General features: G+C 44.3%; 2 protein-coding genes and 1 long non-coding RNA gene across 3 annotated transcripts; 1 reads left to right on the forward strand and 2 right to left on the reverse strand.

Annotated features, from left to right (window-relative positions):
• Nucleotides 1-1,392: 1,392 nt before the first annotated feature.
• amph (amphiphysin) lies at nucleotides 1,393-11,300 on the reverse strand. The gene is made up of 10 exons (XM_042498275.1): nucleotides 11,009-11,300; nucleotides 4,889-4,969; nucleotides 3,925-3,979; nucleotides 3,749-3,843; nucleotides 3,277-3,372; nucleotides 3,090-3,197; nucleotides 2,915-3,000; nucleotides 2,648-2,723; nucleotides 2,455-2,537; nucleotides 1,393-1,610 (listed from the first exon to the last, which is right to left on the reverse strand). The coding sequence occupies exons 1-10, from the start codon at nucleotides 11,075-11,077 to the stop codon at nucleotides 1,397-1,399; spliced, it is 963 nt and encodes a 320-aa protein (XP_042354209.1). The 5' UTR covers nucleotides 11,078-11,300; the 3' UTR covers nucleotides 1,393-1,396.
• A 4,573-nt stretch (nucleotides 11,301-15,873) lies between these two features.
• inhbab (inhibin subunit beta Ab) lies at nucleotides 15,874-19,206 on the forward strand. The gene is made up of 2 exons (XM_042497958.1): nucleotides 15,874-16,434; nucleotides 17,948-19,206. Exons 1-2 carry the CDS (start codon nucleotides 16,017-16,019, stop codon nucleotides 18,733-18,735), a joined length of 1,206 nt encoding a protein of 401 aa, XP_042353892.1. The 5' UTR covers nucleotides 15,874-16,016; the 3' UTR covers nucleotides 18,736-19,206.
• A 1,343-nt stretch (nucleotides 19,207-20,549) lies between these two features.
• Nucleotides 20,550-21,174, reverse strand: LOC121951578. The gene is made up of 3 exons (XR_006106398.1): nucleotides 21,096-21,174; nucleotides 20,805-20,936; nucleotides 20,550-20,668 (listed from the first exon to the last, which is right to left on the reverse strand). It is a non-coding gene; the product is annotated as an uncharacterized LOC121951578 (long non-coding RNA).
• Between the last annotated feature and the right edge of the window lie 999 nt (nucleotides 21,175-22,173).

The raw sequence follows: 22,173 nt of genomic DNA on the forward strand, positions 1-22,173 counted from the left end.
GCTGAACGACAGCTGAAAGACGGCTGAACGACAGCTGAACGACAGCTGAACGACGGCTGAACGACAGCTGAACGACAGCTGAAAGACGGCTGAACTACAGCTGAACTACAGCTGAACGACGGTTGAACGACAGCTGAAAGACGGCTGAAAGACGGCTGACGTCGGTCAGAGAGCAGATTTTCAACGTTCAGACTTCAGATTTTTCTGTATGAATGTATCGTCTGAAGCACGCTGCAATAAAGTTTATGGCTGTTAAATGAAGTAATTTTTGGTGGCTATTAAAGCAATGTTTTTTTAAAAATCACACAAAATTTTTAAAAAAATATTAAAATTGCCAAAATCGGGGTGTGTGGCTATGGCGTGGAACTAGGCCCTACTCTTTTTGTGATCTCCTGGTGAAACACAATGAAACTAAAGGATCCTTCAACTTTGCAGGCAGGAATATAAAACCTGTGTGACCGGCTCGCAGCATGCCAAAGTAACAATGTGCCACTGAGAAAAGTACAGAACAAGATTATAATCGAAGTCTTTTCCCTAAAAATAAAAAATCACAACATTTTTAAAGAAAAAAAAGCCAAATCTGCCAAAATGTTTAAAGAAAAAAAAAAAAAACTAAAACTTTATAGAAAAGAAATAACCAAAATATTTTCTTTTTTTAAATCACCAAAATCTTTTAATGAAAACATGCCTTCCAAATGTTTTCTTTAAAAATGTGAAAATATGTTCTTCAAATATTGCCAAAAATTAAAAAGGGAAAAACACTGCCAAAATTTTCCCTAAAAATTGCCCCAAACTATTGAAGAAAAACACACAAAAAAACAAAATGTTTTTTTCTTTTTCCTTCCCACAACTACATTTATGAAACCAGAAACCAAAGCTAACGAAATTATAAAGAACAAAACAAAATAAAAAAGCCAAATGTTGTTTTTAATAATTATCAAAAAAACAAAAACAATCTGGAAAATGATTCTGTGTTTACTGACAGAGTCTGTGTGTGTGTGTGTGTGTGTGTGTGTGTGTGTGTGTGCGTGCGCGTGTGAGCATGTGTGTGTGTGTGTGTGTGTGTGCGTGCATGTGTGTGTGCGTGTGTGCGCGTGCGTGTGTGCATGTGCGTGTGTATGCATGTGTGTGCGTGCGTGCGTGTGTGTGTGCATGTGTGTGTGTGTGTGTTAAACATTCACTCGACACGAACAGAAGCAGACGAATTTTTCAGGTTCACTCACCAGTTAACAGACAAAAGTGAGCAGAAAGAAAAACAGAAAGTTACAAACACACGAGAAAATACACAAAACATTTTTTGCTGGTTATTGATTATTATCAATCACTGTTTGTAATCATCAATCACTGTTTCTACTCATCAATCAGTTTCGACTTATCAATCACTGTTTCTAATAAATTAATTAATTAAGCAATTATTATCAGTCAGGATTAAATCTACCTGTGACATGAATCTGGGATCGTCTGGATCTACCTGTGATGGGGATTTGGGCCGTGGCGGTCCAGGTGAGACTGGGCGGAGCATGTGATTGGAGCTGTAGTCTGGGCTTTCAGGTGGACTCTCGTCATCAGGTGGTGACGGGGTCCTGGCGAGTCTCAGTGGTCCTGAATCACTGAGGGAAGAGGCAGAAAGCACATGGTCATGTGGTGGCTTCTGATTGGCTGGTCAGTCTCAAGTGGAGCTCCAAAGGTGACCCGGTATCAGCTGACCCCTGACCTCTTATGCTGTCTGAACCAGATCCTCAGACGGGGTTCAGGGTCAGGGGTCAAACACTCACCTCGGGACTCCCTGGGGGTCAGGGTCAGGGTCAGGGGTCAAACACTCACCTCGGGGCGCCCTGGGGGTCAGGGTCAGGGTCAGGGGTCAAACATTCACCTCGGGGCGCCCTGGGGGTCAGGGTCAGGGTCAGGGGTCAAACATTCACCTCGGGACTCCCTGGGGGTCAGGGTCAGGGTCAGGGTCAAACACTCACCTTGGGGCGCCCTGGGGGTCAGGGGTCAAACATTCGCCTCGGGACTCCCTGGGGGTCAGGGTCAGGGGTCAAACACTCACCTCGGGACTCCCTGGGGGTCGGGGTCAGGGTCAGGGTCAGGGTCAGGGTCAGGGGTCAAACATTCACCTCGGGACTCCCTGGGGATCAGGGTCAGGGTCAGGGGTCAAAAATTCACCTCGGGACTCCCTGGGGGTCAGGGGTCAAACACTCACCTCGGGACTCCCTGGGGGTCAGGGTCAGGGTCAGGGGTCAAAAATTCACCTCGGGACTCCCTGGGGGTCAGGGTCAGGGGTCAAACACTCACCTCGGGACTCCCTGGGGGTCAGGGTCAGGGTCAGGGTCAGGGGTCAAACACTCACCTCGGGACTCCCTGGGGGTCAGGGTCAGGGTCAGGGGTCAAACACTCACCTCGGGACTCCCTGGGGGTCAGGGTCAGGGTCAGGGTCAGGGGTCAAACACTCACCTCGGGGCGCCCTGGATGGTGAACATCTTGTCAGAGTGCTGCTCAGCCAGTTGGGTCATAACTTCATACAGCTGCCGGCAAACCTGCAGGGTCAGAGGGAAATCCAGCTCAGTTCACCTGCTCAGGTGACCTGATGTCACAAAGGGCCCCCACCTGAACGCTCAGAGTGTGTCCCTGCCCCCACCCCCCTCACCAGAGAAATCTCACGGTGGAATTTGGCCTCCAGGTGTGTCACGCTCTTAAAGGTGCTGATGTAGAAGCCGACTCGGCTGCAGAGCAGAAACGAAAGCAGTTACAGTCTGAGAGGCTCTCAGATTACCATGGTAACACTGTGCGTAACTGTAACTGTAACAGTGTGTGTAACTGTAACACACTCTTGTTTAACGGTAACCATGCATAGTGTGTGAGCTGTGAGTCAGACAGGTGTGTGTGTGTGCGTGCGTGTGTGTGCGTGACTCACCTGTCCCACAGAGTGGGCAGTTCCTCCTGCAGACCGACGTTCAGCTCATCGAAGACTCTCTGAGCCTTTTTCAACTCTTCCTCTGCCTTCAGAATAAAACACGTCTGTTGAATCAAACCCACCTGAGCAGGTGTGCACCAGACCTGCGCGTTCCGTCACAGGTGAGGGGACTCACCTTCATTATCTTGCGGTCGTTCTTCATCCCCGACATCTGCAGAGTTTCCACATGATGACGAGCGCTGTCGTAATCGATGAGTTTCCGACTCCTTTTTGCCACGCGAGTCTGAAAGGCGACAGAGGTTTTAGTTTCGGCTGTTGGCCGTGTTTCTGCATCGACGCTGTGAAGACAAACAGTTTGTTACTTTGAGGTCTGGAAACTGCTGCAGGTACGAGTCCAGGTTCAGCAGCGTCGAGTCCACCAGCTTGTTGTGGAAGTCCTCCCACATGGCATCACAGTCCTGCCGAGACACATAGACACTCATCACTCTGTGCCAAGAATCTGACCCCGGGGCCCTCAGGGTCACACAGTGGCCGTAGTTTGGAAATACACCTATACACCCAAAATGCACCCCTACACCTGACATACACCCAAAATAGACCCGAAATACATCAGAAATACAAACAAAACACACCCATACACCCAAAATTCAGCCAAAATACACCAGAAATACACCCGAAACACACCTGAGTCTGTTACCATGGTGACTGACCCAGTGAGGCTGACCTGCTGTTACCATGGTGACTGACTCTGTGAGGCTGACCTGCTGTTACCATGGTAACCGAGTTACACTCAGTAATGGATGAAGCTGTTTTCTGTGGTTCTGAGACTCTGACCTTCCCGATGACCACGATGTCATCCTTCCCGTGCCAGTCGGGCTCGTAGACTTCGTGCAGAGACTGCGTCAGGTTGATGGAGGCCTGCTGCATCCCTGCAGGGACACAAACACACACCTGGTTTATATCTGTGCTCTGATTCACTGTGTGACACAGACCAATCAAATGTGTCTCACCTTTGATTGCCGCCATGTACGCCTTCATCTCCCTCTGCAGCCGCGAGCCTTCAGACTGACAAGACACACACCACAGCCGTTAGTAACACACACACAGCAACAAATAACACACACACACACACACACACATACACACACACACACACACACACACACACACACACACACAATGTTATGTAACAACATAATAGTGTTTTAGCACCATGGACAGTTCTTACAAACATCAGAACCAATACTGAACAAACACACACACACACACACACACACACACACACACACACACACACAGTAACACAGTAACACACACACAGATGAGATCAGGGATCTTCACTGCAGTGACAAAGTGGTTCATATTTCAAACAGGAAGTAGCTCTGTCATCTAACGGCTCCAAAAGTCTGCAGATCGATCAGATCGATCAGATCGATCCATCTGTCGATTCACGGAGCAACGATCTAGAATCCTTCATACAATGTGAACACATCAATCAAGATTATCATTTGCCTTTATTTTGAAATTCTGTGTCTTCGTTGCACGGCGTCAAATCGATGATGGCGAGCAGTCGAGAGAACGATATGAGGAGAACGTGATTAACTAAGGAATAAATCATCAGCGTCGTACATAAACTCGTCTTCCGGAGACACGACGTCCCTGCCAGGTGTCCCACTCTGGGAGCGGCAGCTTCTTTTTTAACAATTCATGCTAAATGATCAGAAGATATCGTCTAAAATTTGAATTAAAACAAACTGAAATTGTGTCGTGGCAGACTTTGTGATATCGGCAGACATCATTTCGTTATCCAAAGAATCGATACAATAGCAAATGAAAACCAGCGATTCACGGCCCCAAATCTCAAACCAACAGCTGTGAACAGCAGCGCCGTCCTGTCCAAAGCGTCCCTCTTTGTGCTGCACAAAGTTTTCGTCCTCAGTGAATCTTGTTGTCATTAAAATAAATGTCTCTCACCTCCTGTCTCCTGAAGTTGATGACAACTTGTTCAAACTGCTCATCTTTGGTCTCATCTGCTTTTCCAAGTTTCTGCAGCACCTGAAAAACAATCAATTACAGACGTATAAAAAACTTTTCTTATTTTACAGAAGAGATTTTACAGTTATTCAGAAACTTTGGACTTTAGCTTCTTTTAAACACATAAGCACCACACATGTGACTCAGTGTGGGAGAAGAAACATGAATAAGTTGTGTATTAAAGGACCTGACAGCAGCTTCACTGCTGTGATCCCAACGTGTTTCAGGATGTAAATAAAGATAAAGACTGAGACGTTGAAAATGTTAGTGGTCGACATGAAGAGCAGAACTGCAGCGTCACAGTGTCCAAACACGCAGAGAGACAGAGCTGCCGTGTGTTTAATATTTCATCACTGCAGAGTCTGGCTCCTATTTCTGGATGGAGTCTTGCAACACCTCAGATCAACATGTCCCTGAACGCAGCGCGGAGAGTTTCTGTTCCACGGACGTCACTGTCTGCTCAGGAGAGGTCAGGACTCTGTGACGACATTCAAGGAGTCTAATCCCACCAAAACCATCAGATCTTTGTTTCAACTTTGACTGAAATATCCTCACACCAGAATAAAAACTCACATCACGTGATGTTTACAGATGTTTGTTTTTTTTTAATCTGCAGACAGATTACAGCTCAGATCAACTAATTGCAATCTGTTGTTAACAGCTACATGTGTTCAGTTTCAAGAACTTTCCAAATTTTAAAGTATTATATCAAGTATAATATCTAATATTCTGAAGGGCTGACGTTGGAAGAGATGCTAATCACCAAATTACTGTAAATCTGGAGCTTCATCATTTGCTGTAGGACTGGGCGATATTTTTTCATATTAGTCGATATTGATATATATCGTGATATACATCAAGTCACTATTTCTCACTTTTCTTCATGACAAATATACTGTAGAACAGGCATCACCAACTGGAGGACCTATTCTACTAAAATTCAAAGAGGTCCAGTTACTAAAATTTCCAAGCCTCATACCTAAAATCATTATCACCATTAACTGAACATTTTAGTTTGATTACAATTGATGAACAATTATTTTGCTTTTTTGTGGTTTGTTTTTTGCCCTCATAGTTCACTGACACAGTGTCATGTGACCATGGTGTGTTGGAGTGTAATAAACATATGATTTATTATTATAAATTAAACTTTCCAGCATTATATAAAAATGAAAAGCTCCATCTGAAACAAACTTCAGGTAAATTGAAGCACATTGTGCTGATAATAGGCCAACCTCTCCTGACTGCAGGACTCTGACTTCAGCTTCTGTCAAACTTCTGTGCTGTTAATCATTTTACTCAGGAATTAAAAACTTTTGAGTCGGCCTACTTCTCCTATAGCTGCAAACAGCCTGCCGACATTCACAGTTAGAGAAAGGCTGAAAATAAGCTCATGTGCTTGTGGCCCCGGGCCCCCAAAACATTACATCTGCCCCTGGTAATAATAATGAGAGCTCAGCGCGAGCGGCCGGATGAGACACGGAGCGATGCGTCCTGCTGTTTCTAAATAATTCATCCAAAGTCTGATTAGAGCTGAAACTAACACAAAGTCGTCTGTAGAGTCTAAAGAAGTCACTTTCACCTCTGCTGACGTGTCTGTTTCAGACACTTTGGTGCTGTGAGGAGAAGCTGCGCTCTGTTTGTCTGTCTCACTGTGCTGCTGTCAGACCATCAGCTGTTTGATCAAATGCTGTGGCTGTCAAAAACTCAGCTGTTCTACAGTCAAAGTCCTTCACTGCGTTTGGTTCTCCGCGTCTCTATTCTTATGATCATTGGCTGTTCGTGTTGTCTGTCAGAACGTGGCTGGAATGAGTTCTATCCACATTCTATCGACTATGTCATAGATCTATGTCTATTTATTTAAATCGTGGACAATTCTCGCCAAAATATCAGAGCCAAGTAATGTTTCGGCACCATGGACAGTTCTTGCTGTGATGATATTTTAGCACCACGGACAGTTCTAAGTGTAATTATGATTTGACACAACAGAAGGTTCTTACCGTAACAATGTTTCAATACAACAGCTTTCATTAAGTTATGAAAACACGGTAATGTTTCAGCACCATGGACAGTTCTCATGAGCATATCAGATCCACAGTCTGCATATACAGATTGACACCATATCTCACTCTAATACAGTTTCAGCACCACAGACAGTTTTTCCTGTGATAATGTTAATGTATTATGGTAAAATCTAACTAACATAAAAGAACAAGAAAATGTCTCTAATTCTGCAATCAGAATTAAAGAGCTTAACAATTAAAGGCCTAAAATGACCATAAGAAACCAGGTTCACAGATTTTTAAAGTGCTTTTTAGTGAGTTCCAAGCGGATGGTGCAAAGAAGCAGAAAGCAGATCTTCCGAGCTCAGAATAAACTCTAGGCACCTGGGGTGTAAGCCAGTCATTAGACCAGGTGTAATGTGGAGGACTAGACTATACATGGAGGAAATATAAGACAGTAGCATCCCAATAAGTGCATAAAGAGGTTTGAAAGTCACAGCCAACGTTTGCCTATACAAAATTACACCGTAATCTCCCACTGATAAAAAAAGGTGCCTGAATCAAGGTTTTTCTAAAGAGAAAGAAAAGCTAGATTTATTCCTACAGAAAAAGTCAATCTTTTGACAGAGGTTACTAACCAAATTAGATACATGATTTTAAATGTTACCTTCTCATCGATTCAAATACCTAGATTCTTCTATACCCTCACTCCTTGAGTATGTTAAATATTAATTTAACACCATGGACAGATCTCAATGTAATATCAGTAACACATTATGTTTCAGCATCATAGACATTTCTAACTGTAGTAATGTTTCAGCACCAAGGACAGTTCTAACTGGGACGATGTTTCAGCTCAGTGGACAGTACTCACTATACCATAAGAACTCAGTAAGTTTCAGCACCACAGACAAATCTCACAGTAGTATGCTGCAGCACCATGGACAGTTCTGAATTTAACAATGTTTCACCATGGAAAGTTCTCACTGCAATGATGTTTCAGCACTACGGACAGTTCTCACTGCAATGATGTTTCAGCACTACGGACAGTTCTCACTGCAATGATGTTTCAGCACTGCAGACAGTTCTCACTGCAATGATGTTTCAGCACCCGGACAGTTCTCACTGCAATGATGTTTCAGCACTACAGACAGTTCTCACTGCAATGATGTTTCAGCACTGCAGACAGTTCTCACTGCAATGATGTTTCAACATCAGGAGCATTTCACATTGTAATGTCAGACCTGAGCAATTTTTCAGCACGATAGCCAGTTCTAAGTAATATCAAAACTAGTTAACGTTTCAGTACCAGGGACAGTTCTTGCTGTAATTATGTTTCAAAACTGTGGACAGTTTCTCACATTAATATCAGACCCAGGTAATTTCTCAGCACCATGGATAGTTCTCAATGTAATATCAGAAAGTAATTTTTTGCACCATGGACAGTTCTCACTTTGATGCTTCACATGCAGACAGTTCTCACTGCAATGATGCTTTCAGCACTGCAGACAGTTCTCACTGCAATGATGTTTCAGCACTGCAGACAGTTCTCACTGCAATGATGTTTCAGGACACTTCTCACTGCAATGACAGCACTGCAGACAGTTCTCACTGCAATGATGTTTCAGCACCAGACAGTTCGCAATGATGTTTCACTGCAGTTTCTCACTGCAATGATGTTTCAGCACTACAGACAGTTCTCACTGTAATGATGTTTCAGGACCACGGACAGTTCTCACTGCAATGATGTTTCAGGACCACGGACAGTTCTCACTGCAATGATGTTTCAGCACTACAGACAGTTCTCACTGCAATGATGTTTCAGGACCACGGACAGTTCTCATTGCAATGATGTTTCAGCACACAAAAAAATGGGTCAAAGTAAGATCCTCATTAAGGCCAGGATAGTGAGTAGCTTTCAAATTAAAGATTCAAAAGCTTTCTCGTTGGTTGAGTTGTTTGATCTTATTTTCTCTACGTATTGTTTCCGGGATATGATCAATACCTACAGCTTTTAGGATGGATGGGTTACTGTTGTGTTTTTCCTTGAAATGTCTCAATATAAAACACATCTCACTGATGACACTCCAACCTGTAAATGACAAATGTGGTTTTGCAACTGATGAAGTCACTCAGAGTAGGTGAGCGTTTATAGCTAAAACTGAGAGGCTCTGAGAAGATGTTTCACAATGAGGTATCGCATTGTAAAATATTTCAGTACTTTCGGATAATATTTTTGATCTGATTAGCCTCTGGGCTAAATTTTGTAGAGAAAAACACTCTCTGATGCCTGTGTGGATGTCCCTTTTTGTAGCAGAGTCTGTCGTTCTAGACCTTTGCTTCACTTTTAGCCTTTCGATCAGCTCTCGTCATAGCCTCTTTGAATGAAACGACACACACGTTTCTTCAGCATAAGAGGGGCTGTGACATCCCCCCCACAGCACAACCTTCAGCTTGTCTAAATAAGAAATCCTGGAAGACAGAAATGTTGTCATTTTGAGTCCACTCTGTCAAAGACAGGATGAAATGTGTAGGAGGACATTCTGTCTCCAGTCTTTGATTAAGGACGTATTTAGAGCTGCCAGGCCTTCTTTATGTTCTACAGTAGTCTGAAGTGACCCGAGTACGGTATTTGGCCCCACGTTGTCTATTCATTCAGCTGTGGTGTCTGAATGTACGCTGGAAAGGATGGTACGATAGGTTTAAGAAGGTAATCATGTACTCTGTTAGAGTACTTTGATGTTTGGGGGGACATCAGTACTTTACCTTGTTTTTATATATGTTAAATTTCACTTTTAAACCAAAACATTTTAAAATAAAATGTATTGTTTTACTTGAGGGGGAGAGGAGGAGGGAGAGGAGGGGAGGAGAGGAGGAGAGGAGAGGAGAGGAGAGGAGGGAGGGAGAGGAGGAGAGGAGAGGAGGGGAGGAGCGGAGAGGAGAGGAGAGGAGAGGAGAGGAGAGGAGAGGAGAGGAGAGGAGAGAGGGAGGAGAGGAGAGGAGGAGGAGAGGGAGGAGAGGAGAGGAGAGAGAGGAGAGGAGAGGAGAGGAGAGGAGAGGAGAGGAGAGGAGGAGAGGAGAGGAGAGGAGAGGAGAGGAGGAGAGGGAGGAGGAGAGGGGAGGGAGGTGGGTCGTGATTGGAGGATGTGTCTTTTAGAGGGCGAGGAGGGGAGTGGGGAGAGGAGGGGAGGGGAGGGGAGGGGTTTAGAGGGAGGAGGGGTCAGAGGAGAGGAGGGGTGAGGGAGGAGAGGAGGGAGAGGAGAGGAGGGGAGGTGATCTCAGGGGAGAAGGAGAGGAGGTTAGAGGAGAGGGAGAGGAGAGACGTCAGAGGAGAGGAGGGGGGGGGAGAAAAGAGGAGGAGTGGAAGGATGGGAAAGAAGAACAAAAACTGGATTTTGTTCTTTAAATCCTAAAGTAATTAAGTAAAGGAGGAACCGGGGTCAGGGGTCAGGGGTCAGGGGTCAGGTTTTAGGATTTCTAATCAACCATCAGACTGTTGTTGTGAAAATATTCCGACAAGAGACTCACTTCCTGCTGGGAAATCTCAGCGCGCTTCAACATGCAGGTAGCTGATCTGGCGTCAGAAATGACGTCATCACGCCGCGAACAGGGCACCCCCCCACACACACACACACACACACACACACGCGCGCGCGCGTTACTTATCTCCGACATGAAAAACACGCCTGACATATTTCACCGCGCACGTGACGTCATCCAAAGCAGTCTAAATCCAGCCAATCAGAGCTCTCGGTCATTTTCACTTTTTCACTGCTTTTATCTGCAGGTTTTAGCGTGACGTCACCCTCCGTGCGGATGAATTAATCTCTCCCTCACACACACACACTCACACACACACACACACACACACACACACACACACACACGGTCATATCGGCGGTGTGTTTGATGTTTGAGGAGCAGCTCGTCCGGCCTGCAGACTGATCTGTCCTCCTCCATCTGTCCCTGTCCTCCGTCCTCCGACCTCCTTCATCACTCCTTCATCACTCCTTCATCCCTCCTTCATCATCACATTATCTTCCTCAGCAGCTCTTACCTTTTCCTGCGCGCGGTTCAACCTTTTCTGCACGTTTTTCGCGAAGATTCCCGTTTTGATTTCCGCCATGATGACTGCAGAGAGAGAGGAGGATTAACGGCGCGAGAGCTGCTGGCGGGAGGGGGAGGGGCGCGCGCGCGCGCGCGTGTGTGTGTGTGTGTGTGTGCAGGGGGCGGGGACTCTCAGTCAGCTGATTTGTCTCAAAGCGTCCTCTGCGGAGATGAAATGTCTCAGCGGTGAATGTGTCCTCGCGCAGGTGGGACACATTCACACCTGCTGCTTTTTGACCGCAATGTCCAGAGAAAAACAGGAAGTGACGTCAGAAATACAGCTGGGGCACGTTGTGCTGCAGACTGAAGCGCGGTGGGCGTGTCATAGGAATTAACCAATCAGCAGCGACGTGTTTCTGAATAAATGTGGAGGTGACTGTGATGATCAGTCAGCATTAACCCTTTAAGGTCCTGCCAGCTGTCTGCTGGAGCTCAGCTCAGGTGTGTCCTGATGACATCATCCAGCAGGTGCGGCTGTGTCCGTAAACAGGAAGTCCGACCGCAGACAGCAGCGCTCTGTTCAGTTTATACGAAAAATAAAGTTCTCAAAAACAAACCTATCGAAGGGTTAATCTGGCTTTTTATGGTACAGGAAGTGACGTTTGAGATGAGATATCGTTAAAATTTAGGGTTTTTTTTGCCAAAATAAAAAAGAATCTGATCATTCAATGTTTTTAAAAGGTTTGTTTAATGTTATCCATCAGATATATGGTGAAAAAAATCATAACTTTGATTTTGTGCTGTCTGACAACATGTTTTTCCCAAATATTAGAGATGTTAAGATAATAATTTTAACTTTTTTAAAGAAAAAAAAGGATGAATAGTCACAGTTGTTAACGCCACTTATGTCATTTATTCCATTATAAATTTGATATAATTTAATTTCCATGTCTTTATTTAGCAAGGACCATGCATAAAAAACATTAATATCAAAATGAAAAAGATGATTCACACACAGATATTAGTTATTAGCTAGTTTACATCTACATTCATTTTCTTAACCTTTTTTGTCTGAATTTCTGAGACACTTGAGTTAAAACACGATTAACATGAATTCAAGAGACTTTACAGAAATTAAGACGTGGCACCTAAGAAAAAAACATTAATCACTTAAAAGACACTTAACACCAGTTAAAAGACACTTAACACCAGTGAAAAGACACTTAACACCAGTGAAAAGACACTTAACACCAGTTAAAAGACACTTAACACCAGTGAAAAGACACTTAACACCAGTTAAAAGCAGGGATGCAGGAAGTCAGTCAGACTTGGGGGTGTGGAGAGGTCATATAACGGCATCATATTAATGCTTGTGCTCTGATATTCCATTAAATTTAAAGGTCAACATTTTAATCGAGTTTTAGAACATTTTACACTACAATAAAAAGCTGATATGAACACCAAAGTGCGGACAGTTCACGGACAAAATGCAGAGGACGAGTTTTTGTGACACGCACGATTGACACGCAGGTGGGTAACAATAAAGCACTTGAACTAGCGCGCACAGCATCATCTAACAGATGCAGAGTTATTAGACATTAAACGGAATAAGAGAATCATCATATGCTTCTAACAGTCAGCGCTACTGACAATTTACACTTTCTGTGACAGAATGAAGAGAACTCACAGCAGCCATCCGTCCGAAAATATTAACGAGTGACCTGAACGTCTCTCACTCTGTCTCTCTCTCACACACACTAACAAAATGTGAAGGACAGATGCAGAGTTCAGGCCGAATTAAAGTCAAATACGAAAACTAGACATAGGACTACAAAAGCCTATTCATACTAACAAGCCACTGACCAGACGGCAAGAGTCCGAAAACACTAACTGAGTCAAATTAATGAACACAAAAGTCCAAAACGCAACTCAACACTACAAAGACAAGCTTGCTCTCATCCGAAGCAAAACATCACACAACCGAATCTGTGACAGGAACAAAAAAATGATGTAACTCACTATGATAGGCTATAACTGATCATAAAATAGAAATAATTGATTGAATCATGCAGTTGCCTCAGAAAGCTGCATCATGGCTTCTATTTCGCTTCACACAACAAAAGCCAACATTTAAGCACTAAAGACACTTTTCCACTATATGGTAATAATCTCTAACCCAGAAGTCAACAATTTTTTAGAGCTCAAGAGAGACTTTCAGGGGAACCGAGCTGCTCTGAGCTCCCCGTGATCTGAACTGCACACACACACTCACACTCGCCGGATACGCTCGGCGGACAGTAAGCTGAGGAACGTTTGCACCTCCTCGAGTGACCACGGCGTGATCTTTCTGGTTACCATTTTGGGAAAGAAGAAAAAATGATACGAACCTGCGGCCGCTACGATAACTTTGATGTTTGTGCTGTTCAGAGTATTTTGTGCGTGCCGCGTATTGATGACACAAACGGTGACAATTCTGTCCGACCAATCGGTGGTCTGAAGTGTTTCGCATCACCATTTATAGATAGATAGATAGATAGATAGATAGATAGATAGATATACTTTATTGATCTCAAAACTGAGAAATTGGGAAGTTTAGTACCTCTTTGTACCCATTCGGCCTTTTTTGGAACCCCAGGAGAGCAGGTACTAAAAAGGTAGTACTAGGTACTTTTTCCAAATGGAAAACCAAAAAAGGTAAGTAGAGTAGAGTACAGTAGAGTAGAGCCAGTACCATGTAGTGGAAAAGCGCCATAAGACAGTGAAGTCAGGCCGCCAGCAACACATTATTGTGACCGACCGACCAAGACCAAACAAGTGAGCCTGCACAGCGAGCGCGGAGAGATCATAAAAACACGTGCCCACCTTCAGAGGACGGTACGTTTATTATAGATCCATGGGACGATATGACACTGAAGGTGGACGTACGTTCAGGGTGGTGGAGTCATATGTATGGGGGGGGGTGCTGCAACACCCCCAGCCTCCCCCTTCCTGCGTCTATGGTTAAAAGACACTTAACATCAGTTAAAAGACACTTAACACCAGTTACAAGACACTTAACATCAGTTAAAAGACACTGAACATCACTTAAAAGACCCTGAAGATCAGTTAAAAGACACTTAACATCAGTTAAAAGACCCTTAACACCAGTTAAGACAGTGAATTTTAGTTGAAAGACACTTAACATCAGCTAAGACACTGAATATCAGTTAAAAGACACTTAACATCATTTAAGACACTGGAGATCAGTTAAAAGACATTAAACATCACTTAAAGACAGTAAGGATCAGTTAAAAGACACCAAACATCACTTAAAAGACACTTAACATCAGTTAAGACAATAGAGTTCAGCTAAAAGACACTTAACATCACTTAAGACAGTGGAGATCAGTTAAAAGAAACTTAACATCATTTAAGACACTGAAGTTCAGCTAAAAGACACTTAACATCATTTAAGACTGTGGAGTTCAGTTAAAAGACACTTAACATCAGTTAAGACACTGAAGATCAATTAACAGACACTTAACATCACTTAAAAGACAGTGAAGATCTGTTAAAAGACAAAATACACCAATTAAAAGACACTTTACAAACAAAACACTTAACATGAGTTAAAAGACACTTTCATGGGTTAAAAGATCTTAACTTTACTGAAACAACACTTTACATGATTTATGAAACACTTTATTTAAAAATCCCTTAGTTTCTTTAAGCAACAGCTGACTTTGTTTAAAAGACACTCTTTAACAACTAAATCAATCAATCAATCTATCCCTCTATCATCTATCATCCATCCAGCAATCATTTATCTATCCCTCTATCATCTCTCTATCCATCCATCCATCTATATCTACTATGACTATGAGCATTAACCCTTTAATCACGCTTTAAAAAAAAAAAAAAAAAAAAAAAAAAAAAGCAATAATTGAGTCCAGAGGAGCCAACCAGGTCCTGGGGGTTCCTCTGGACCCCTCTGTCTGCTCACGAAGGAGGCGGGGATGTGCTCCAAAGTCAGGCTCACACACACACACATACACACTCACACACACACTTATATATATATATATATATACATATATATATATATATATATATATATATATATATATATATATAGATATATATATATATATGTATAAGTGTGTATGTATTTATAAAATGTTATTGGGACAAACAGGAAGGTCTGTAACACCTGACTCCCACCAGCAGAGGGTGTGCTGATGTCACAGTGTGTGTGTGTGTGTGTGTGTGTGTGTGTGTGTGTGTGTGTGTGTGTGTGTGTGTGTGTGTGTGTGTGTGAGTGAACAGGCTGTTCTGAGCACGCTCCATCTGCTGATAATAACAACAAACTCTTCTAAAAATTTATTTCACACCAACTGAGTTTTTCCTCCACGTGAGGTGATGATGATGCTGTGCTTAGTCATCAGTGTGTGTGTGTGTGTGTGTGTGTGTGTGTGTGTGTGTGTGTGTGTGTGTGTGTGTGTGTGTGTGTGTGTGTGTGTGTGTGTGTGTGTGTGTGTGTGGTTTTGAATGATTCAGGGACACTCTCTCTTCCTCCTCTTCCCTCCTTCCTCCCTCCTCTTCTGTCGTGACGTTCTTTCAGGAGGAAACACCACAAACAGTCCTGAGATATTCTGAGAGACTTTACTCACAGCGTGTGTCAGCGTGTGTGTGTGTGTGTGTGTGTGTGTCAGCGTGTGTGTGTGTGTGTGTGTGTGTGAATCACAGGGAATACCTCTGTGGATGGAGGGAGGGATTAAACAGACAGAGAGGTATAATTACAGTAACAGAGCAGAGAGGGAGAGTAGAGTGACCCTGCACTCAGTGTTCATTCAGCTCAGACCACCGGACCACTAGGACCAGGACCAGGACCAGGTCTAATTCAAACTTTGCTGGTAGTCTGAGAGGATCGTTGTTGAGACTTGTTGCTGGACTCTACTGAGTCTGTGAGGATCTGAAGGAAATCTGAGTCCTCATCAAAACCTGCTGGCTTCAGACTGACTCAAAAATTCCAGTCCATCATGTCCTCTCTGTTTTCTGCGTTCTTAATCGTGGCCATAGGTTTTCTCGTAGACGGCTCTCCAACGGTTCCTCCGACTCCGCATGTTGGCGTAGCGTCTCAGCCCCAGATGGGGGCGACGTCCTTGGACTGTCCATCCTGCTCTGTCCCACCGCTCAGGAGGAACTCGTCCTCGTCGGCAGGACAGGGCGACATGGTGGAGGCGGTGAAGCGTCACATTCTTAACATGTTGCACCTGAGCGCTCGGCCCAACCTGACGCAGCCGGTTCCTCGCGCCGCGCTGCTCAACGCCATCAAAAAGCTGCACGTGGCCCGTGTGGCCGAAGACGGCAGCGTGGAGATCCAGGAAGAGGGTGGGGGCCCTGGGGCCCCAGCACCACCAGAACCACCATCTGAGATCATCACCTTCGCAGAGCCAGGTGAGTCTGACAGCCAATCAGAAACATGGGTTCAATCAGAGAGGAGGATTATGGGTAACTGTGGATTACACCTCCCAAACCCCAAAGCATCCAATAATCTGATTGGTCGATCAGGAAGAATATTTCGACACAAAAAGACTTGCTAAAAATGTTTAAAAAGATACAAAAAATAAAAAAAGGATCTGACAATTTCACGAGTCGTTAAGAGTCTTCTGAAAAAAATCAGAAACCACCATCAGAGACATCTGTCCCTCTGTCTGTCCAACTGTCTGTCTGTCCCTCTGTCTCTCTCTCTGTCTGTCTGTCTGTCTGTCCACCTGTCTGTCTGTCCCTCTGTCTCTCTGTCTGTCCCTCTGTCTCTGTCTCTCTCTTATCAGATCATTCACAAAAACCTGCTCGAGTTCAGAGTTTGTTGAAGGTTTCGTCACTCGCTGCTTTTTATTGATTCTCTTCAGTCTGATTTTCAGTTTGAATCTGAAGCTGAATCACAGTAGGCTGAAATCAAATATGAACCAGAAATCAGATGATAAAGTTATTAAAGTTTGACTCTCTTCATAGAAACACAGAATATTTATCAGCTGAATGAAGTCGTGCTTCATCCCAGAGAATAAAAGCAGTTTAGTTGAGAGTCCAGAAATGAGGAACAATGGTGAAAAAAATCAAATTTGGCTGTTTCTGAGATCATTTAAAGTTCATTTGTTTCCTGAGAAAGCTTTAAACACGTTTCAATTGTCTGTTCTCACAAACTGTTTCAAAGTTTTGCTCCCGACCAATCACAGCGTCCCGTCAGCTGCTTTCTTACATAAATGTACAGAACTGCTTTGTGCTATAAATAGTCTTTGCTTTGAGAGCAATCTTTAATTAAAAATGTCCCTCAAACGCTCGCCGAAATTAGAGGACAGTAACGGGGGGGGGCATACCAAGTGGTCTCACCCCGTAAATAATCTCTTCATTCAGAGAAATTTTGGGTGTGGTTGTTAGAGTGTGTGTGTGTGTGTGTGTGTGTGTGTGTGTGTGTGTGTGTGTGTGTGTGTGGGGCCTTGTTAACAACATTCCCTGAAACCAGGTCTTTTCTTTTTTTAGTGTCTCGGTTCAGATTGAGTATATTTAGCGGCTCCATTCATGCTTTTATTGTGAACGACATTTTATTTGTTCATTCATTCAAAGACAGGAAGAGGGAAAAAGAGGGGGGGTCTTTCTTTATGTTGACGATTGTCCACAACGGACAAAAACCAGAATGTCCAAATAAAAACTGCTTTTCTTCAGACTCTCGTCTTTTATTATTGATGTCAGTGAAATGTGTCAGATCATCCCAGCCCAACTCTAACTCTGCAGAGTTCAGATGAAAAACTTCATGTTTTTAAAGTTCCCTGAAGGCAAAATGTTGCATATTGTTGCTTTTTTGAAGAGAGCATCTTTTGGCTTCACGGTTAATGCTTGTGTTTCGTCAGCGCTGCAGACTGGCGGATGTGGCTAGTTCCTGCTAATGTGCTAACTTTGCTCTCTGTGGCAGGAGATTCGCTGAACACGGTGACCTTCGACATTTCGAAGGAAGGCGGCAGCTCGTCGGTGGTGGAACAGGCGAACGTCTGGATCTTCCTGAAGGTGTCGAAGGGAAGCCGAGCTAAAGGCAAAGTAACGCTGCAGCTGCTACAGCTTCATCATGAGGATGATCGCGAGAAGGAGGAGTGTGTTTCGGAGAAAGTGGTGGACACCGGTCGCAGCGGTTGGCACACCCTCGGCGTCTCACGCAGCATTCAGACTCTGCTGGATGGCGGCGGCAGCTCGCTCAGTCTACGGGTCTCCTGCCAGTTGTGCGCTGGTGCCGGAGCTTCGCCCATCCTGGTGCCTGACATCGTTGAGCGAGCTGGGCGAGATCAGTCTCACCGCCCCTTCCTCATGGTGGCGCTGCGAGCTGGAGAGGAGGCGACTCAGCGTCGAGTCAAACGAGGTTTGGAGTGTGATGGGAAAATACGCGTCTGCTGCAAAAGACAGTTTTACGTGAACTTCAAAGATATCGGCTGGAACGACTGGATTATTGCTCCATCCGGTTACCATGCCAACTACTGCGAAGGGGACTGTCCAAACCACATGGCGAGCTTCAGTGGGTCATCCCTGTCCTTCCATTCAACGGTCATCAATCATTATCGTATGAGGGGCTACAGCCCGTTCCAAAACATCAAGTCGTGCTGCGTGCCGACCAGGCTGCGTGCCATGTCGATGCTGTACTACAACGAAGAGCAGAAGATCATTAAGAAAGACATCCAGAACATGATCGTGGACGAGTGCGGCTGCTCGTAAACAAATCGTGGACGAGTGCAGCTGCTCATTAACATGATCGTAGACGAGTGCGGCCACTCGTAAACATGATCGAGGACGAGTGCGGCTGCTCGTAAACATGATGGAGGACGAGTGCGGCTGCTCATTAACATGATGGAGAACAAGTGCGGCTGCTCGTTCACATGATGAAGGGCGAGTGCAGCTGCTTGTAAACTTTCTTTAGAAACACTTCCTGCAAGGAAAATTTACTTCCGAAGATCAAGTATTTATGTTTAGTGATGAAACGTTGTGTTTCTCAGTGGGAGAGACTCTTTTCCACTTTGGAATGACCCGAGAAAACTATGCAACAAAGTCAAACTTCACTAAATGTTTGTTTGTTGTTTTAACCTGTGTGGAAATGTCTGATGTTGAGATACTTGAGAAATAAATGTGTTCAACCAGCTGCTGGAGCCAAACATCATCATCACCATCACCATCACCATCATCAGCACCATCATCGTCATCACCATCACCATCATCAGCACCATCATCAGCACCATCGTCATCACCATCATCGTCATCACCATCACCATCACCATCGTCATCACCATCATCTTCATCAGTTGAATGTTGATATTTGATATCTGGCAAAGATTTAGACAAAAAAACAAAAGCCAAAGACCGTTAACGCAGGAAATGAAAATTGGTTCACTAGTATAAATGTATAAATGAGCTGCGAGTTAATTAACTAGATGACGTGTCAGTAAACAAGCCTTAACTAAATTAACTAGGTGACATGTTAACAAGCTGACATTAAATTAACGAGGTGACAAGTCAGTTAACGAGCTGTGAGTAGTATTTGTGTAACTATTTAACTGGTAAATATTTATGAACCAGTCGCTGCTATGTTGTAAAAAGAGTAAGAAATGTGTTTTGGTCAATTTTATATAATTTATTTGCTTATTTTCCTGTTTTTTAAGCTTCATTAAAAATGATGTTTGTCAACATTTTATCATCATTGTCATTTCTTTATTTCATAGCAACGCCTTTAGAGCACAGACAGATTTCTGAAGTTACTGCTGAAGTTTGTACTCTTCAGAGGAGGAAGCACTCAAATAAACTGTAAATTTGAGAAAATGGCAGATCAGGACAACTGAAAGTTCCCTCAGCTCCTGTTCAGCAGATTTTTATGGTCTCGGGTCAGGATCAGGTCTGAGCTCCGCTTTGCTACCTGACTGCTGGACCGAGCCTGATGTCGCTGAACTTACACCTTCGCAGGTCGAGGAGAAGCAGAGCGACTAGTGGCAGTTGGCATGGCGACGCTCTGTTTGTTCGCTGACCTACAAACTGAGTGCTGAGTTGACGAGACAATTTAAGAAACACAAAGACGGCTGCTGAGGCATACACAAAGCGCTGTGGGGGCACTGGAGCACATCGCTGACAAAACCACTTCCTGAGAACGGCCCCAATAAAAACTCATCTAATGTTCAAAACTCAACTTCAGAAAACTTGAGATTTGTGTGCGAGTGTTCCACCTCTGACTGGTTGGTGGCTGTCCAGGTGTGGTCTAGCTGTCTCCCATTGCATGCTGGGACAGACTTCCGTGATTGGTGGGTTCTGTCGTCTCATTGTCAGTTCAGAGACCAGAATGTCACACATAAATAATGAACTCACTCCAAGCCAGTCATGGAAATACTGAAACTGTTTGCAAACCAAAGAAAGCCGTCTCTGAACTGCAGTGTGAATGCTGAGTGCTGAGAAGTTGATGCTAAGCTGCATTGCAGACTTTAATCAAATCAAACCAAGTTTATTTATAAAGCTCATAAATAAATAAATGTAACAGGGTGTGGTAGGACCCAATTGCAGCGCAACAGAGCAGGTGAGTAGTTGATGATGACCTTTCATCTTTTGGCAGGTTGAATGGAGCAAAGGTGAGTATATTCAGGTTGCAGGTAAGTAGGGACAGTTATCAGTTCTGGGGTGGAGCAGAGTGTGTAGAGAGTCTGGAGTGAGCTCACGTTCACAGGTGATAGTTCAGAGTTCAAATGGGGAAATGGTGAATGAAGCGGACTGGCAGGTGAATGTATCAGGTAAGTTACAGAAACACTTACAGCAGGGAGCTTGTGGGAAAAGCGGGGACTGCGGAGCGGGGCAGGTAGGGCTCGTGGTCAAGGAGGAAACAGAGCTGGCATCAGGCAGGCAGCGGAGCAGACGAATCCAGTAAGAGCAGGCAGCGGGATCAACTAGGACAGGCGGGGAATTGTTGTACCATCAGAGCAATAAGCACCAGAGGCACTCACACGGAGCCAAAGCAGTAAAACACCACACAGCCACAGGCAGACGAGAACCAGGAAGTGCTCAGGCAAAACTCGTGGTCGGAGACAGAAGGCTGTTAGGTTTACCGGGGCAGAGACGAGGAGAAGTGGTCAGAAGCAAGCCGAGTCGAAACCAGGAAAACAGTCCGAGTGAGCGCTGGAAGGTCAGGCATGGAAGCGAAAACAATCTGGCAAAGAGTGAGTGGAGTGAGGCTGCTTAAATACTGGCTTGATTGGAGATGAGGAGCAGCTGGGAGCAGCAGGCGGAGGTGATGAGGCTGATGAGGGGAGGGGCCAGGTGGAGAGAGAGGTGGGGGCGGAGTAAGTGGAAAAAAGCAGCAGGAGAGAGGCAGAGCAGTCTGTGACAACAAATGAGTCGACGAAGTGTTATACAAGTTACAGGGAATGGCACACAAATAGTTAAAATTTTAATCACAATAACAACAATAAATGTCAGTCAAAATGAAAAAAACTACGTTACATGTGCACAAATCTAAAACAGAAAAAAAACTGTAAATCTCCACTTTATACATAAAAGATTATAAAATAGTAAAATATCAAAAACAGTGAGGCCATAAAAAATGTGTCCGTCTTCATATTTGTCTTCAGCGGACGGGAAGATTCGACTGAAGGCGGTTCCAAAGTTAAGATGAAGAATTCAGCGATGTTTAGGGCTGCCAGCCCAAAATCCAAAAACCCTTAAAGTCAGTCCAATATTTGACAGAAGGAGAGTGCAGGGACGTAATGCTGTCTCTTGTCCTCGATTCAGTGAGAAGCGTCACTGCAGCGTTCACACCAGCTGCAGGCCAGACAAAGACCAGCTGCCAGCATTCGGGTCCACAGAGTGGCAGCAGTCAGGCCTCGAGGACCTTAAAATATGTCAACAGTCCTCATTTATTCAATGTTTATTTAAAAGGGACAAAGCTCATTGATGGACATGTCATCCACAGAGAGACAGAGAATGGACAGAAGTTTACCATAGAGTCGATCTGTTTATCAGATTCAGCACACGGAGTCTCCGACCCGTCAGCACACGGGTCTCCTGACAGCAAACAAACGCCTTTTTCTAAAATAAAGTGTTTATGAAGGAGTAATGTGAACAGCTCACACACTCTGCAGAGCACCGTTCACACGTATCTTCAGCTGAGAGCTGCAGGTCAGATTA

Source organism: Plectropomus leopardus, chromosome 12 (genome assembly GCF_008729295.1).
Source record: "Plectropomus leopardus isolate mb chromosome 12, YSFRI_Pleo_2.0, whole genome shotgun sequence".
In the NCBI taxonomy this organism is placed as follows: Eukaryota; Metazoa; Chordata; class Actinopteri; order Perciformes; family Serranidae; genus Plectropomus; species Plectropomus leopardus.